Raw genomic sequence first — 18,422 nt, 5'->3', positions numbered from 1 at the left:
TAGAGAAGGTGACCTGGTCACGGGGGGGGGGGGCCCTAGAGAAGGTGACCTGGTCACAGGGGGGGGGCCCTAGAGAAGGTGACCTGGTCACGGGGGGCCCTATAGAAGGTGACCTGGTCATGGGGGGGCCCTAGAGAAGGTGACCTGGTCACGGGGGGCCCTGAGAGAAGGTGACCTGGTCACGGGGGGCCCTAGAGAAGGTGACCTGGTCACGGGGGGCCCTATAGAAGGTGACCTGGTCACAGGGGGGGGGGCCTAGAGAAGGTGACCTGGTCACGGGGGGCCCTAGAGAAGGTGACCTGGTCACGGGGGGGCCCTATAGAAGGTGACCTGGTCATGGGGGGGCCCTAGAGAAGGTGACCTGGTCACGGGGGGGGGCCCTAGAGAAGGTGACCTGGTCACGGGGGGCCCTAGAGAAGGTGACCTGGTCACGGGGGGGCCCTAGAGAAGGTGACCTGGTCACAGGGGGCCCTAGAGAAGGTGACCTGGTCACGGGGGGCCCTGAGAGAAGGTGACCTGGTCACAGGGGGGGTGCCCTAGAGAAGGTGACCTGGTCACGGGGGGGGGGGGGGCTAGAGAAGGTGACCTGGTCACGGGGGGGCCCTATAGAAGGTGACCTGGTCACGGGGGGGCTTAGAGAAGGTGACCTGGTCACGGGGGGGGGGGGCCCTAGAGAAGGTGACCTGGTCACAGGGGGCCCTAGAGAAGGTGACCTGGTCACGGGGGGGGGGCCTAGAGAAGGTGACCTGGTCATGGGGGGGCCCTAGAGAAGGTGACCTGGTCACGGGGGGGCCCTAGAGAAGGTGACCTGGTCACAGGGGGGCCCTAGAGAAGGTGACCTGGTCACGGGGGGCCCTAGAGAAGGTGACCTGGTCACGGGGGGCCCTATAGAAGGTGACCTGGTCACAGGGGGGGGGGCCCTATAGAAGGTGACCTGGTCACGGGGGGCCCTAGAGAAGGTGACCTGGTCATGGGGGGCCCCTAGAGAAGGTGACCTGGTCATGGGGGGGGCCCTAGAGAAGGTGACCTGGTCACAGGGGGGCCCTAGAGAAGGTGACCTGGTCATGGGGGGGCCCTAGAGAAGGTGACCTGGTCATGGGGGGGCCCTAGAGAAGGTGACCTGGTCACGGGGGGGCCTGAGATAAGGTGACCTGGTCACGGGGGGGCCTGAGAGAAGGTGACCTGGTCACAAGGGGGGGCGGCCCTAGAGAAGGTGACCTGGTCACGGGGGGGCCCTAGAGAAGGTGACCTGGTCACGGGGGGGGCCCTAGAGAAGGTGACCTGGTCACGGGGGGGGCCTAGAGAAGGTGACCTGGTCACGGGGGGGCCCTAGAGAAGGTGACCTGGTCATGGGGGGGGCCCTAGAGAAGGTGACCTGGTCACAGGGGGGGCCCTGAGAGAAGGTGACCTGGTCACAAGGGGGGGCGGCCCTAGAGAAGGTGACCTGGTCACGGGGGGGCCCTAGAGAAGGTGACCTGGTCACAAGGGGGGGCGGCCCTAGAGAAGGTGACCTGGTCACGGGGGGGCCCTAGAGAAGGTGATCTGGTCACGGGGGGGCCCTAGAGAAGGTGACCTGGTCACGGGGGGGGCCCTAGAGAAGGTGATCTGGTCACGGGGGGGCCCTAGAGAAGGTGACCTGGTCACGGGGGGGCCCTAGAGAAGGTGATCTGGTCACGGGGGGGCCCTAGAGAAGGTGACCTGGTCACAGGGGGGGGGGCCCTAGAGAAGGTGACCTGGTCACAGGGGGGCCCTAGAGAAGGTGACCTGGTCACGGGGGGGGGCCCTAGAGAAGGTGATCTGGTCACGGGGGGGCCCTAGAGAAGGTGACCTGGTCACGGGGGGGCCCTAGAGAAGGTGATCTGGTCACGGGGGGGCCCTAGAGAAGGTGACCTGGTCACAGGGGGGGGGGCCCTAGAGAAGGTGACCTGGTCACAGGGGGGCCCTAGAGAAGGTGACCTGGTCACGGGGGGGGGGCCCTAGAGAAGGTGACCTGGTCACGGGGGGGGCCCTAGAGAAGGTGACCTGGTCACGTGGGGCCCTAGAGAAGGTGACCTGGTCACGGGGGGGCCCTGAGAGAAGGTGACCTGGTCACGGGGGGGCCCTAGAGAAGGTGACCTGGTCATGGGGGGGCCCTAGAGAAGGTGACCTGGTCATGGGGGGGGTGCCCTGAGAGAAGGTGACCTGGTCACGGGGGGGGCCCTGAGAGAAGGTGACCTGGTCACGGGGGGGCCCTAGAGAAGGTGACCTGGTCACGGGGGGCCCTGAGAGCCCCGGAGGATGGGGCCTGACCGCGCTCCTGCCTGGTGTGAGGTGGAGCCCGCTGCGTCCCCTGCGCGGAGGCCTGGGCTGTTTCTGAGCGTCTGTGAGACCGCAACCCCGAGAAAGCGGCCGGCTGTGTTTCTCCAAATCCCCGCAGCCTCCAGGTCTCCCCGGCAGCGCCGACGGGGGCAGAGGGACGGTCTTGCTGGCGGCCGTCTTCAGGGAGGAGGGGCACCACCCGCCCCCTCCCGCGGCGATGCTGAAGGGCAGCACAGCCTCACAGGAGGCCAGCATCGGGACACTCATTTCCTTGGGGGAGCCCCGCACCAAGGGGTCCTCACCACACCTGCTGGCTCCTGGGGGCCCAGGCGGCTTGCACAGACGGAGGCCACGTCCTCTGTCTCTTCATTGCGTCCCCTTTGCTCACTGGGCTGGGCGCCGTGGTGTGTCCTGCAGTGCTCTCTCTGGCTGGACCCTCCAGGACACCCAGCGGACGCATCCGCTCGCACGGGCCGCCCTCCAGTCCCCACTGTGCTGGGTCCCGGTCAGGCTCCCCGCGCAGCCCCAGCCCTCCCACCACAGCCCTTCCGCAGGAGCCTGGGCTGCACACGCTTCCCTGCGTCTCCATTGATATCAGGACACGGGCTCTGCGAATATCCTTGCTGTGTATTTCTTTCCAGGTCTTTGACCGGGATTGTGGCTCTCCAAGAGCCTTAAGAATCTGCCCTGGGCCACCCCTCCTGGCAGCATCTCACTCAGACCTTACAGGTTCCACCAGGAACCCCTGGTGGTTTTTCATTGGTCTTTGTGTTTTGATGTCGGAGGGGAAAACCCATTCTGTTGAAAATCAAAGACTTGATCAAAGCGCTTGCTTTTTGTGATTCCCTTGAAAACTGCAACTTTGCCCAGGGCCTGCGTCATGTCTTCACTCATCGGCAGATATTCACCGAGAGGCGGACTGTGGCCAGAGATGGTGATGCAAGGAGCCAGCCGGGGACCCAGGATGCCGATGAGGGGACGGCAGCTATGCTGGCTAAACCGCCGTGGCCAGACACCGCAGGGAGTGTCCATGAGCCTGCAGGCGCTCAGTCCTGACGATGGCCATTCCCAGGAGGTGCTAACAGCTAATGCCATCCTGTTTCATAGACGTCAGGAAGCCAAGGCGCGGGGTGGGGCAGGGGGTTGCCACATTTCGGCAGTGAATGGGGACTTGGGTTCGCAGCCAGTCCGTTCTGGCCCGTGGAACCCTCTGGGCAGTGCCACCCCGGGCTGCGCAGAACCAGCCCACAGCCCGCTCCGTCAGGAGGTCCTGGCTGAGCACTAAGTTTGGGTGGGACTGCCCTGATTGATGGAGTCCTTCCAGCAACAAGTGCAGGGACCCGGCCGGGCCATGGCTCTGTGTGGGATCGGCGCCAGCCCAGCTCGTGAGGGCTCCGGTGCCCCACATCCTCGCCCACTCTCGTGATTGTCCCGAACATCTCTGACACACCGGTCACACTGCTCTGAGCAGTTGCATGTTGAGTCACAAAACTGGTGCCCACAAGAGCACCCACCGCACTTCCTGTCCCCACGAGCAGGGGCGCCGCAGGGGTCGGAGGCTCCGAGCAGAGCCCCTCCTGCTCCCCGTGGTGCTCTGGGCGTAACTTCATTACTTAATGGGCCAGGAGGGATGATGGCTGAGGCCAGACCCAAGCGGTCCCCACGGACTCACTTCTAACTATGCATTTAAACCACCACAGGGGATTGCCTCGTGGGCTGGGAACTGTGACCAAGAACCTTCCGACATTTTATGCTTATAAAGGGAGTTGGAGAGTAATGACATTTAAAGAGGCATCTCAGTGGGGAAGACTGGGGTCATTTGGGGACCACAGCCTCTGAAGCAGGTGGACAAGGTGTGCTTTTGTCATGCTCTGGGCTGGGCACCCGTGGGTGGGTGAGCAGTGGACCTGTAAACCCTCCTTTGCCTGGTGAGAGGCTCCCGTCCACGGGGAGCCTTTCTGGACTGTACTCAGCTCTTTACCACGCGGCGCCTAAGGAGAGGCAGGCGAGACGAATGGGCAGTGAAGCTCTTTGGAGAGAGGTGTGAATGAGCCCCTTCCCAGGGGATTTGTACTTTTTCTTCACAATGAAAAGTGCTCGGCCCTGCTCATTCTTCTCACCTGAGCTTGAGTCACCTCTTGTAGGAAATGTGTCCAGCTCCCATTACGTGCTCTCTCCTGCTCCCCAAACACTTACCTGGCTGCCACGATGCACCTGTGCATTCGATTCATTGATTGATGTCTGAGAGCCCAGGTGGGCCGTGAGCCCAAGTGGGCCGTGAGCCCAGGTGGGCCGTGAGCCCAGGTGGGCCGTGAGCCCAGGTGGGCTGTGAGCTCAGTGAGGTCAAGCACCGCATCTAGTTTTGCTCATCAGCACCACTCCAGCACCCAGCACAGAGTAGATGGCTGTGTTAGTTTGGGGGTTTGCAAGGTGACTCCAGGCCAAGGGTTAGAGGGAAAGTGCTCCCAGGAGACACTGGTGACAGACAGGGAAAGCCACACAGGAAAGGGGCCAGGGCCAAGGCGAGGGGGTGCCGAGGGCAGCTGCTCCTCGGAGTTGGCCCCACCCAGAGGCCAGGGGGCTGGGGGTGGCTTGTGTGATGTCGGTCATTGGCTCAGGCCAGCTTCTGTACCTGCTACGGGTCAGTGCAGGGCCGTGTTCTGCTCACCCCCCGAGACACGCCTGGAGGAGCAGGCTGCCACCTCATTCAAAATCTGCACAATTTCTGATGTGCTCCGGCGCAGGGCAGTGTTGAAGCGTCAGCTACAGTCCGTTGGTGGTCACGGGAGCACGTTTACAATTCCCACAGCCAGAATGCTGTGAAATACGCCATCTTTACCAAATTTCTAATTTAAGGCTAAGTTCAAAGTTTGCACACTGATCGAACCTTTGTTTTCCTGGCTCGTTCAAATCTGCATGAGTCACAGTCCTGGTGTGTGTTATCTCGTCGTGTGGTGTCCGGACCAGCTTCCCCTGGACCCCAGGCTCCCAGCTCTGCAGAGGGAGGGCGTGAAGGGAGACGCCAGGCTGGGCGCTGCAGAGGGAGCTGCCACAACAGGGGAGCTTCGGGACGTTCTGAGCAGACAGGCTCCGTCTGCAGGGCAGGTTCCCAGGCTGGCCTGTCACCGTGTGACTTCCCAGAAAGCGTGCACTGCAGACTTGTGGCTTGTTAGGTTGTATCCATCTCACTCTTCACTTCCATGAAAATCGCCAGCGGAGCCAGGGCCCGGCCAGGGCCCACGGTGAGGCAGGTGGCCATGATGATGACGGAAGCACAGACACCTGCAGGCATTGGAGCCCAACACCCTCTGCTCTGTGGTGGGAGCTCTCCAGCAGCCGCCACAAATCAACTGCTCGGTGCCAGAACGAGCAGAGCCAGGCAGAGTGTAGGGTGGCAGAGACTCACCCAGTTCAGGAAGGAGCCAGTGTAGTAAGTCCCGGACACCTGCCTTGTTCTGGTGGGATCATCCGTCCCCGATGTGCCTGGACCAGCTCCCCATGCTTAGGGGCTGGGAACGTGAGCAGCGCCTTTCCTTCGGGTTCTCAAATGCTGGCTGATGCCTTGCAGGGCCTCCCTGGATTTGGATTCTGTTTCAGAGCCTGGGCAGCGAGTTACACAGGATGCACGTGGTCTCTGTTTTCATGGTCAGTTAGCTAAGAGGGACATTAAACTAATGAACACACATCAACAGCTAATTATAGGAGAAACCAAGATGGCGGCATAGGTAAACACCTAAACAGCTGCCTCGCACAACCACTTCAAAGCTACAACTAAAAGACAAAATGGACATCATCCAGAACCACAGGAAGGCTTGCTGAGTGGAAATTCTACAACTATAAGGAAAGAGAAAAGCACACCGAGACTCAGAGGAGGTGCGGAAGTAAAGTGCAGAGGTATGGAGGCGAGAGAGGAAAGGGCTGGCAACTGAGGACTCGGTTGTCTTTTTCAATATGGAGGGAGACACAAGCTCCTGACTGCTCTGAAATTCAGTTCCGGGCAAGACTCTGGGGACCCAGAGTCATACTGGGGAGAAACTAGACTGTCTGGCATCGGGCGGAACTCGAGGGCGGTTTTCTCTGAGGTGCTTACAGTGATTACCGAGGGACACTGAGACCCCGGGGCCTCTTAGGGCAGGGCTGAGGATCAGCCATAGCTGTTTGCTCTGCCCTGTTGATTCCCTGAGACCCCGCCCCACCCAAGCTGTGTGCAGAGGCTTTTGCATATGAATGCCCTGGCCCTTTGCAATCTAAAATGACCTAACAAACTGTAGCTGGGTCAGAGAGACTCAGAACATCCAAAAGAAGGCCCAAGGCCCCACAGCAGCTTGCATTGCTTCACAGCTGGGCCTCATCTGGGCACCTCCAAAACCCAAACAAAGAAGAGGAATCTGCAGATCTCTCTGTAGCTCCTGCTGGGTGGCCTCAGGCAGAGGCTAAATTTGCACCTTCTTGGAGATCCAAGAGGTAGTGTACCCAGGGGTCAGAGTGGGACCATCCAGATTATAACTCTTCAGATCCATAAGGGACACACTCAGGGGGCAGACTCAGTGAGCACCAAAGCCCCACTGAAGCAAGTCTTGCCCATAAGGGTGTCTCTAGCATAGAAGTTCTCCCATCACAGATACAGCTGATCCTCAGAGCCAATTGGTCTGGAGGTCAATTCCTCCCAGTGATACCAACAACAATCAAGGCTTAACTACAACAAGACTGTGCACACAGCCCACAAAGGGGTGCACCAAGAGTGTCCACCTCAGGTAATTGGGGAGGCTCTAGCCACTGGGCCCTATAGGACACCTAGCACACAAAGCCACTCTATCAACACAGGAAAGCAGCCAAAATGCGGAGACAAATTAACAGGTCACAAATGACAGAAATGGAGGAAAGCAAACTACTGGATTTAGAGTTCAAAACTACGGTTATAAGATTTTTCAAGAATCATCTAGAAACCACCGATAAATTTAGTGAGACCCTCGAGGATATGAAAAAGGACCAACTAGAAATTAAGCATACACTTACTGAAATAAAAAATAATATACAGAGATCCAACAGCAGACTAGAGGATCACAAGAATCAAGTCAAAGATTTGAAATACGAAGAAGCAAAAAGCACCCAACCAGAAAAGCAAAAAGAAAAAAGAATTCAAAAATATGAAGATAGTGTAAGGAGCCTCCTTACAACTTCAAGTGTACCAACATCCTAATTATGGGGGTGCCAGAAGAAGAGAGAGAGCAAGATATTGAAAACCTATTTGAAGAAATAATGACAGAAAACTTCCACCTGGTGAAAGAAATAGACTTACAAGTCCAGGAGGCACAGAAAACCCCAAAACAAAAGGAATCCAAAGAGGACCACACCAAGACACGTCATAATTAAAATGCCAAGAGCAAAAGACAAAGAGAGAATATTAAAAGCAGCAAGAGAAAAACAGTTAGTTACCTACAAGGGAGTACCCATATGACTGTCAGCTGATTTCTCAACAGAAACTATGCAGGCCAGACGGGAGTGGCAAGAAATATTCAAAGTGATGAATAGCAAGAACCTACAACCAAGAGTACTCTACCCAGCAAAGCTATCATTCAGAATTGAAAGTCATATAAAGAGCTTCACAGATAAGAAAAAGCTAAAGGAGTTCATCACCGCCAAACCAGTATTATATGAAATGCTGAAAAATATTCTTTAAGAAGAGGAAGAAGAAAAAAGTAAAGATAAAAATTATGAACAACAAATACATATCTATCAACAAGTGAATCTAAAAATCAAGTGAATAAAAAATCTGATGAACAAAATAAACTTGTGAATATAATAGAATCAGGGGCATAGAAAGGGAGTGGACTGATAATTCTCGGGGGGGAAAGGGGTGTGGGGGGTGCGGGAATAGACTGGACAAAAATCGTACACCTATGGATGAGGACACGGGGGGGGCGGTAAGGGCATGGGGTGGGGGTGGGAAACGGGTAGAGGGGAGTTATGGGGGGGAAAAGGAGGAACAACTATAATAATCTGAACAATAAAGATTTATTTTTAAAAAACAGCTAATTATAAATTGCACTGAAGACTATGGCGGAAAAAATAGCAGCAAACCTGACAGATGGGTATGGAGGATGAGACCACAGGGGGTGAATAGGAGTTCGTTGAGGAAAAGTGTTGCCTCCAGAGGGACTGGCATGGGAGGCAGCCCTGTGGTGTGAGAAACGTGATGAGTCGGAGCAGACAAGAAAGAGCTACAACTGGAGCATAGCGGGGAGGGCATGGTGTGAGGTAAGCTTAGAAAGCAGCGGTCAGGAGGTTGGCGGGGGGGTCACAGTTGGATTTGGTGTTTCATCCTGAACATCACTGTGACATTAAGTGTGGGAGTGGTGTCAGACCCTGTTTGCCTCGTGAGGCAGGAATCCAGGCGCGGGAAAGCCAAGGAGGCAGGCGGCTGCAGAGTTGCTGGGGGAGACTGAGGCTGGCCTGGGCCCCCAGGTTAATGTGGGGGCCAGGGAAAGGGATCAGGATCAGAAACTATTCCTTCTCTCCCTCTCCCTTCTTAGAGCGCGCACTGGAACTGTTTCCCTGAAGACATTGCCAAAGGGACCACTGAAGGCAGGAGTTGGCAAATGAGGGCCCGTAGACCAAATCCGCCTGCCATTGGTTTCTGTAAACAGTTGCATTGAAGTGTAGCCCTGCCTCGGAACTGGCACGCCATCGACAGCTGCGTTCACCCTGTGGCAGCCGAGTGGGGGCGTCGCAACAACGTGGGGCCCGTGGAGTCCGAGATATTTACTCTCTGGCCCTTCCCAGAAAACACGTGCCTATTTCTGACCTCACCTAACCGAGTGTAGAACATGTTTCAAAATACAAATCGTTTGGCTCAGAATCTTCCCAGCATTTAAAATGTGTTTTAATTCCTCTAAAAAAAATGCTAAAGTGTGCATATTTCTAAAAAAGTAACACTTGTCTGTCCTTAAGCTTTGACTGATGTGCTAGAAGAACCTCATCTCACACCTGAGCTTTAGAGAGTCAGGGTTGGGCCCTGGCCGGTGTGGCTCCGTTGGTTGGAGCGTCATCCCATGAACCAAAAGGTCACCTGCTCAGGGCACATGCACGGAGTGCCGGAGGGAGCCAATCAGTGTTTCTCTCTCACATCGATGCTTCTCTCTCTCTCTTTCCCTTTCCCTTCCTCTCTCTCTAAAATCAATAAAAACATATTTTTAAAAATTAAAAAAAAAAGGAAGTCAGGGTTGGGACTCAGGCGTTGAAGAAGTCCGACAATATTATTTGTCTAAACTGACACTGCTCTGCTGATCTGCCCCTGAAACACTAATTTTTCTCTTCTGTAAAACTCAGTCTTTAGGAGGATGTCTGGCAAAGCAGTTTTTAAGTCTTTGCAGAGTCTTGGGCATCTCCCAAAAACATTTGTGTGTGTGTGTGTGTGTGTGTGTGTGTGTGTGTGTGTGTGTGTGTTAATCCTCACCCAAGGATATTTTTCCATTGATTTTTAGGGAGAGTGAAAGAGAGAGGGAAAGACAGAAATAAACATCAATGTGAGAGAAACACATCAACTGGTTGCCTCCTGCATGGGCCCAACAGGGTCTGGGCCGGTGAGGAACCTGCAACCAAGGTACGTGCCCTTGGCCAGAATTGAACCCGGGACTCTTTGGTCCGCAGGCCGACGCTCTATCCACTGAGCCAAATCAGCTAGGACCCAAAAGCATTTGTATAAGAATTTGTGTGCGTGCAAATACGTGGCGTCCTACTAGGCCCTGTAGCAACGAAGGGCTGGGATGATGCAATGACGAGGCAGCTTTCCCAGTGTCCTCCCGCTTCCCGGACCCGACCTCTTCATGTGTAACTCCTGGTTCGAAGCTCTGTGCGCTGTGTCTCAGAGCCGCTTTATTTACGAAGCTAAGCTGATTTTCACTTGGAGCACTGGCCATATGTCTGGCAGGCACCCGGGCCCGCTGGCAGAATCACGGGGTTGATACTAAGCAGATGGGCCTTCTAGTGAGATGCGCTGTTTTTTCCACCAGACATGTGAGGGGAAAGAAGGCACGTTAATCACTTTAATAACGTCTTGATTTTTCCACTGGTGTCCCAGGCACAAATGATGCCCGGTTATCTGGTCCCAATTTCAGCATCCTTGCTGGGGAGGGTGGGGAGGGACGGGAGGGAGGGTGGTGCTCAGACAGCTGGAAGAAGCTTAGAGACTTGGGAAAATTTGAGGCCCAACCTCTGCTACGATCTTAGAGAATCCTGTTATCTTTGGAACAGAGATATCGGGGAGGATCTTGTATATTCCAAAACTACGTCGTCATTAACACTACTCAGCAGGAGTGTGTTCCTCGGGTCTATTGCGCCAGCTGCGTTTGACAGCTTTCGTGTGGTTATTGCTATCTGGGCATCAAGGTGTGAATAGGGTTGCCCGGCCCATCTGTTTAGGAAAAGCTGGCTCAACGGACGAATAGGAGTGCTTACTGCAGGACTTCTCAGAGCCTTTCCTCTGATACTATGTGGTGGGACTCTTCAGGGAAGGCTTTGAGTGTAGACAGTGTTTTCCACCCACGAAGCATCCCCCATGCTAGGGTTCCATGGAACACACTTTGGGAAACGCTGGTGCCATGCCCAGATGGTGAACATTAGATCAGTGAGCCTGGATGCCAGTCCCAGACCCAGCACTTAAGAGCTGTGTGGCTCCGCCCTCAGTCTCCACTTTCTGACTGTGAAATGGAGCTGAAAAGGTCATCCACGCCCCCTAGGGTTGTCTGCTTGAACTCGCAGAAGAATTCCGCGGCCACCACTGGGACATTTAAAAATCTCATCTCCTACATCAGGCAGGATCCGACTCACATACTCCAGGGCCTTGCTTCCTCCTCTGTGTTTCTTACACCTCCACTGATGAGCAAGGGAGAGGGCTGCCATCCGTGTTAAGGGCGGCTGAGGTGGCTGCCGGAAGAGGTGACGGCCAGCAGAGGCCTGGTGGTTGCGGAGGAATTGCAATTATTCCGCGTTGAGGGGCCCAGGTGGTTGTTGATAACCACGGACCTGCGTTTCAATTTTGTTTCAGTTTTCATATCTCAGGATGAGTCTCTCATTCATTCATTCCTTCATTCACTCACTCACTCCTTCATTCCTCCAACCATGTGCCAGGCACTGTGCTGGGTGCCAGAGGAGGAGGGAGAGGTGCTGTCCGGGTCCTGGTCCTCGGCACCGGGACAGTAGCGGTGCTTCTGACATGGGCCATCACTGACCAGGGTTCTGATGGGTGTGCTGTCAGCCCAGGACAGCCGGCAGAAGCCCTGGGAACGCAGCCCCCCTCCCCCAGGAGTTGTCCCCTTTGAATGAATTAGCCCTTCTTGCTGCCTCCGCCTGCCCTGCCTGCCCCACCCGCCCCGCCCAGTTCAGTTCCGTCATGCTGAGAAGCGACAGTGCTCCTTCCTGGATGTGCTCATGTGGAGCCCTAGTTCTGTTCATATTGATCAGTGCTCCCAAGTATCCCCTCTCCCGTTGTTACGCAAGAATCTTCCAGGAGGAGTGGACCAGGCCAGGCAGGGATGCTTATGCATCTGGGAGACTTCAGATCTATTTGAAGATGTGGCTTGGGAGGTCCAGACAGACCCGTCCTGGCGGCGGGGCGGTTAGAACGCCCAGCACTTGCTTTGTAGACGCCGTCAAGCTGTTTCTTGCAGCCGGGACATGTGCCACTCACTGGTCTTTTGGACCCTAAATGCCCTGACTTTACCACAGTTGCTGCTATAATGACCTCTGCCCTCCCTGCTTCTCCTCCCTCATCCTGTGTCCCTGACGACAGTATCTGTTCCCTGTGCTCTAACCAGGGGTCAGGATAAGGGCTTTGGCCGCGTGACCTGGGGAAATGATTTCACTTCTCTTTGCCTCCATTTTTGCCTTTGAAATGTGGGCAATGAAAACAGTCACCTGTCCTCTAGGGTCTGGGTGGGAACGGGACGAGCTCATCCATGCTAGGGGCTCAGGGCACAGCTTGTCACACGCACGGGCCATGATGGTGGCAGCAAAACAAAGCTTGGTCTTCCCGGTCTCCCATGGGCGTCCATGTCTCCCCTTGATCCCTCTCCCTGTTCCGAGGAGGACTCTGCTTTGGTGACATCTCTGGTTCCTCCCTCCTTTCTTCACTGGCCCCACTGCCCTCACCTGCCTGTTCCCTCTCAACCAGCCTCCCTGCCTTCCGTCTTGTTCCCCTGCAATCTGCCCATCGCCCCAACATTCTGTGAGGCCTTCCCGCAATGCTGATCTCACAGCAGGTTCCCCAGTGATTCCTGCACCCTCAGGGCTTCTGTCACGACCACACACAGCTCCTCTTGGCCAGGCCGCAGCCTCGCTCCATCCCCTCCATTCCGGCAGCCAGGCGCTCCGGCCTAAGAGTTCTCAGATTCAAGTGCACAGACCCTGCCAGCAAATTAGTACATGAAGGACAACATGGCCTCGTTATTTTTCTCATGTATCAATATGTGTTTAATTAAAAGATTCTTTTCTTACTTTGAGATTATACCCTTCCTATTAGTTATGGATGCTAGTTTTGTGTATGTTTATTTGTGTGTGTGTGTTGGTCATTAGTCAGCACCATAGAAAGTTGGCATCTCACTTTTATGCATGGAAATGTTACTCAACCTCAGGCTAGGGACATCAGCTCTCACTTCCCTGCATTACTCCCCATTCTCCAGTCACAATGTCCTGTCAGGCTTTGATGGATCTGCACCTTTTATTCAACACCTACTCAATCTGCAAGGCCCAAGTCAAATGCCCCACTTCTCAGAGTTTTCAGAACTGCTTCTCAGAAGTGTTTGCTCCGCAGTTGCAATCCCCGTCTATTCTTCCTACTGATTCCGTGCACAGGTTCCCCTGTGGTCAGTGAGCCAGCAGAGCAGAGAGTCCAGCACCACTTCCTTCTGCGTCTGGGCAGAGACGGACTCAGGGAAGACACCGAGGCCACACGCTGTTGTTCCTTATCCCGGCTTCTGATTTACAGCTTCCGTAGCGCATGTCTGTTTTGAGGGGTACCTCATTGTTCTCTTGTTCATTGTCTTCCTGCTCCCTTGATAAGCAGGTGAGCTTCATGCCACGTGAGACAGCACCTCGTGTTGACTGGATTCAAACTCAGCGCGGCCCTGGTGCACAGCGGGCCTCCGCTGATATTGATGAGTGAGTTGGTGAGTGAATAAATAAACACTCAGAAATCATGTTCCGACATGTCTAATACAGATGGTGCCTGTCTCCCGAGAGGCCAGCCATGCAGCACATGGCATTGGTGCCTAACCTGTCTCCTTCCACTGTGCTTTAAGGCCAGGTGTCCTGGGGATGTGGAAAGAGGAGTCAGGGTTGGGTCAGTGGTCAAGAGGCAAGAAAGCGGAAATGCCTGGCATGACTAAGGGGTGGACTTTGGACTCAGATGGACAGGGCTAGGTCCTGGCTCCCACACGAGCATCCCAGGTTCACAGGTTGAGCAGGTGTGTTTATTGGAGCACTTCATGGGTGCTGGGCATCGGTGAAGATGCCAGGGACACAGTGTTGGGCAAGACAGCCACAGTGCCTGTGCTCATGGAAAAATAACAATAATCCCTGCACCCAGGATGATATCAGAGTGGCCAGGGCTGGGATGGAAGGGAATATTATAAATAAGAGAGTTGGCCCTGCGCCAGGCTTGAAGATGAGCTGTAAGCTCAGTGACTGAGGCTGTGGCATTGGTGTTCCTCGCTGCCTATTCTAGAACGTGCCTGACTTGCAGGTTTATGGGATCCACCAATGGGAGGTGGGTGGTGTTGGGTACTGGGGACGAGCTCCAGCTGCCCTGAGCCTGATAGGGGACTGGGAGGGAGTGGCGCCTGTGCCTTCAGCTCAGTGCGTAATGTCAGCAGGCGCCCGCGGCTGCCCCATCCTTCGCCTGGGCACCCAGGGCCCCGCCTGGCCCGAGGCTGTGTGTTGTACCTCCTCACGCCCCTGTGGAAACACTTTCGTTAATTAACGGCTAATGTATCACAGGCAGCAGAGGTGCCGGGACTTAGCACCTGAGCTATTTAGAGGGCAGCGGGCCTGCTAATGTATCTTCCCCGTGGATCCTCCCAGGGTGAGAAGGGCAGGGCGTTCCCTGGAAACTCCAGAGGCACTCAGAGATTCAGAGGCTGCGACGGAGGGAAGCGGCAGCATGCCCAGCCCGCCCTTCTCTAGGGGCACATATGTAGGGGTGCACGCACACCCACCCAGGTATGCACATGCTCACCCACATACGTAAGTGCCCGCCATGCAGGTCCACACATTCCCACACACCCATCTCCTACATACCCACCCACCCACCCACCCACATTCACACCAACCCTCACGCGTGCAGAGCCCACTCCATGCCCAGAAGGACCCAGGCCCACCTCCGCTCACTGGGACCCCCATGCCCACAGTTGTTGACACACTCGTGCCCTCTCTGCTCTCAGGTGTTTATATGGAATTCCTGCACTGAGCGGCACAGCCTGGCTCCTGAACTTTCTATTCTTGGGTTGCAAGTCACAGTGTTCAGGAGCCCTCACCCGCCTGGCCCTGGCCTGAGCCACCTGGGGAGGTGGGGAGCAGGTGTGTCCTCCTTCAGGCCCCTGGGCTTGGGGGTCTGTGCTCCCTGATGAGAGCAGGCCCCGAGGGGTCCCCCAGACTAAGCATGCTGCCCGCCCAGCACATGAACGAATCAGGCCTTTGGAGCGGAAGGTCCCCAGGGCCCTCACGGCTGCATTCTTCCTCCAAGCACTTGACCTCACTCTTCCTGCGTCTGGGGACCTGGCCCAGGGTCTCAGCAATGCAGGTAGCAAGTGGGGTGGGATTTGTGGTCCGATCTGTGGTCTATCCTTCGTGCTGCTCCTTTCTGCTTTGCCCACCGGAAGCTCAGAGCTGCCCGTGTGCCCTCCTCTGGTGCCCGTGTGAGGCCTCTACCCCTGGCCGCTGCGGCCCCGTCCAAATCCCCTTCCTCTGGCTTTCCTCCATGTTCATTTCACCTTGTGAGGCCTGTGTTTCTCACACCTGCCACTCCTCCTTGGTGGGCCAGGCGAGGAGGTATAAAGAAAGGGGTGATGGTGCTCCATCATTCCCAGCTCATCTCTGGGGTCTTGTCTTCGTCTTCAAACGAACCCCCGGCTTGGGGAGACCTGGCCAGGTCTTTGCAGATTATGCCCACAGTGCCTTCAGACAGCCAGCGCTCCCGGAACACGTGGCACTGGCCGTTCCGCTCCATCTGGCGCCTGTGGGCGCAGGAAGGAATATCAGGGAATAAACTGTCTCCAGGAAAGGAGGACCGGCTGCATCCTACACACCTGGCGAGGAGCTGGGGCAAGGATGGAGGAGGGATCCTGCCTGGCACCCTTGGATCCCCCTGGCTTGATCATCCCTCTCCTGCATGTCCCAGGCTCCTACTGGGTGCAGGGCCTCAGGATTACAGCAGAAAACAAGTGGAGAATGTCATTCCTTTGGTGCCTTACTGGTTGCTGAGCCTGGAGGGAGAGGTTCTGAAATAAGACACCCAAGTTTGTCCTGGATAAAATACCTCCCACCCGGCCAGCGTTGGTCTATGGACCAGCTGTGGCTGCAGCCCCTGCACACACGACTCGTGGTCAATTAACAGAAAGAGAGAGAGAGAACACACCCATTGGCCTGGCCCCGTTGGCTGGCCCGTCCTGACTAGTGTCCCATTGTCGACTCCCGCCCTGGGTGATACATTGCCTTAGTCATGTTTTGTTTTCCATTCTATCTTAAAAAAAAAAAATACACCTCTCATACGGCCTGTGGGGAGCCCACGCCATCCTCTCTCCCAGTCCCTCTTCCCCCCGCCCCCGCAGACCGTCCATGAGACACAGCAGGTGTCTGCTCACACCGTCTGCTTTATCTTCCCAAGTCTGTGCATGGTTCTCAGAAGGAGGGACGATGACCCAGCGGCACCCTGTCCAGGGGCATGTGGTTGGCACCAGTCTCCTGTGTGGCAGCAATGCTGTGAGCTTCCTCGGCCCCGTCTCTCTGCTCCCTGCTGAGCGTGCCAATGGCCTCGTTTTCTGAATGAGGAAGGGATCCGGTCGCTTCGCTCTGTCCACTCCTGGACTTAGTCATTCTCCGCTGTCCACGAGGAGCATGGCCAGGCCTGCCCGGGGCCGTGGCAGAGCTGGCAGCTGAGTGGGCGGGGTGGGCGCCAGCTCGTTGCGGCTCCTTGGTGGCCGTGTGGGTCACTTCTGGAGCAGGGGCCAGGGCTGGACCTCACCTGGGACAAGAGGAAGAAAGACTTCCTGAGGAGGCCAGGTCAGCTGAGCAGCTGAAGGGCACAGAGCACAGAAGCAGCGGCAGGGCGAGCAGCACAGGAGGAGGGCGCAGCGCGAGCAAAGGTCCTGGGGTGGGAGAGTTCCGCCCTGGAACTCGCTGTCTTCAGATTGCTGTGCTGCAGGCAGAGTCTGGTTAGGGCTTCCGGTGGGCTGTGGGGGGGCTGCAGGGGAGGGGCTCACAGAAGGAAAATGAAACACACGCTCTCTGAGGGCCGGCACGGGCCACCCGGGACACGCCCGGCTCTGCAGAATCGCAGTGGCTCCTCAGGGAGTCACGTGGGATTGGTGACCCCTGAGCCCCCTCGGTGTTGTCTTACAGATGAGATGGACCCCACGCCCCCAGTGCGCTCAGAATATCTGGTCTCAGGGATTCGCACACCCCCTGCCAGGAGGAACAGCAGGCTGGCCACCCTGGGCAGGATCTTCAAACCCTGGAAATGGAGGAAAAAGAAAAATGAAAAACTGAAGCAGACGACGTCCGGTGAGCCCTGGGAACGTGGTGGGTGTCATTGTTGCTGTGCTTTTTGTGGCCGATGTCCCCCCAGCCCCACACGGGACGGGCTGCCGTGGCCTCTGACAGCCAGGAGCTGCTCAGCCTCCCCGGGTCGCCCCCTCCAGCGGGCCTTCCAGGCTCATCCACCTGCTGGGACAGGTCAGCACCATGACCCACTTACCACCCAGACCCTAGGGGCACACACGTCACCCGGGACCTCGTGAAAAAGCCAGGGCCAGGCTGCAGAGACCCTGGCTTGTCACAAGCTCTCCTGGCTGACCCCCCCCCCCCCCCCCCGAGGAACAAGCACCCAGCCTTCCTGCACAGGAACCCACTTTGACCACGCTGGGCCCGGGGCCCCCAAGAGCCCCCTGGAGGTTTGGAGGGCGGCCCTCGGCTCTGCACGCTTCCTGAAGAGGCCCCCTGTGGGGGTACCGTGTCCCCATGCCCTCCCCTTAGAGGACCCGCAGGTCCCCCACGCACCTCCGGCTGCTCCTCTCACCTCGGGGGAGTTCTGCCGCTGCCCCCGCAGGCACACTGGGAACTGTGACCGTTAGACAACCGATAGGGGGCGCGTGTGGCCGCAGCGAACTGGCCATAACAGCACAGAGCAACAGAGCGCGTTCCTAATGCACAGACTCCGCCGCACCTGTGGCCAGTGCTGTTGCTGCGACCTGACCTGCCCGTTCGGGAAGGACAGGCTCAGAGGGAGGACGCACTCGCAGGGCCAGGCGCCCGGAGTAGCCTGGCCGCCCTGCTCAGTCCGGCCCCTGGACCACAGCGTATCCGTGGTGAGGGGAAGGTCGGCCTTGAGAAGCAAACCCAGAGAGACAGCCTCTCACCCACAGGCCCTCGCTGGCGCCTCTCAGCTCTGCTGGGAGCCATTCGTGAGCGGCTGCTCGTGTGCCATCGGCTCCGGCCGTGGGGACTTGCCCGGGCGAGTGCTTGGCTCGGGCCGTTTGCCGCTGAGTTTCGGGGTCTCCATTTCCTTCCCGGGGCTCAGAGGCTGCCGGAGACAAAGCCGGGGGGGACCGCTCATAGTAGCAGTTGGTCCTCCTCTCACCTTTTTACACTTTTTACGTAATTATTATTAGTTTTGTTAGTCCGCACCCAAGGATATTTTTTCCATTGATTTTTAGAGAGCCTGGAAGGGAGAGAGGGAGGGAGAAAGGGAGAGACAGAGGCAGAAAGAGAAGCATTGATGTGAGTGAGACATATCGATTGGCTGCCTCCCACATGTGCCCCGACCAGGACCTGGGATCGAACCTGCAGCCCTGGTATGTGCCTCTGACCAGGAGTCAAACCTAGACCCTTTGGTGTTTGGGGTGAGGCTCTAA

The 18,422-nt window shown here is 56.6% G+C and overlaps 1 protein-coding gene across 1 annotated transcript in view; it reads left to right on the top strand.

The window, feature by feature from the left end:
• Window positions 1-18,422, top strand: part of PHACTR3 (phosphatase and actin regulator 3) — a gene marked incomplete at its 5' end in the record, with an annotated part of 160,218 nt that overhangs the window by 83,098 nt on the left and 58,698 nt on the right. Inside the window, one exon of the mRNA XM_079784633.1 lies at window positions 16,912-17,073. Coding sequence (XP_079640759.1) covers window positions 16,912-17,073 — 162 coding nt within the window. The remainder of the gene's footprint in view (window positions 1-16,911; window positions 17,074-18,422) is intronic.

Source organism: Cnephaeus nilssonii, assembly GCF_951640355.1.
Source record: "Cnephaeus nilssonii genome assembly, chromosome: 11".
In the NCBI taxonomy this organism is placed as follows: domain Eukaryota; kingdom Metazoa; phylum Chordata; class Mammalia; order Chiroptera; family Vespertilionidae; genus Cnephaeus; species Cnephaeus nilssonii.
Note: the sequence above shows the minus strand (reverse complement) of the source record. Positions and strands in the feature narration are given on the sequence as shown.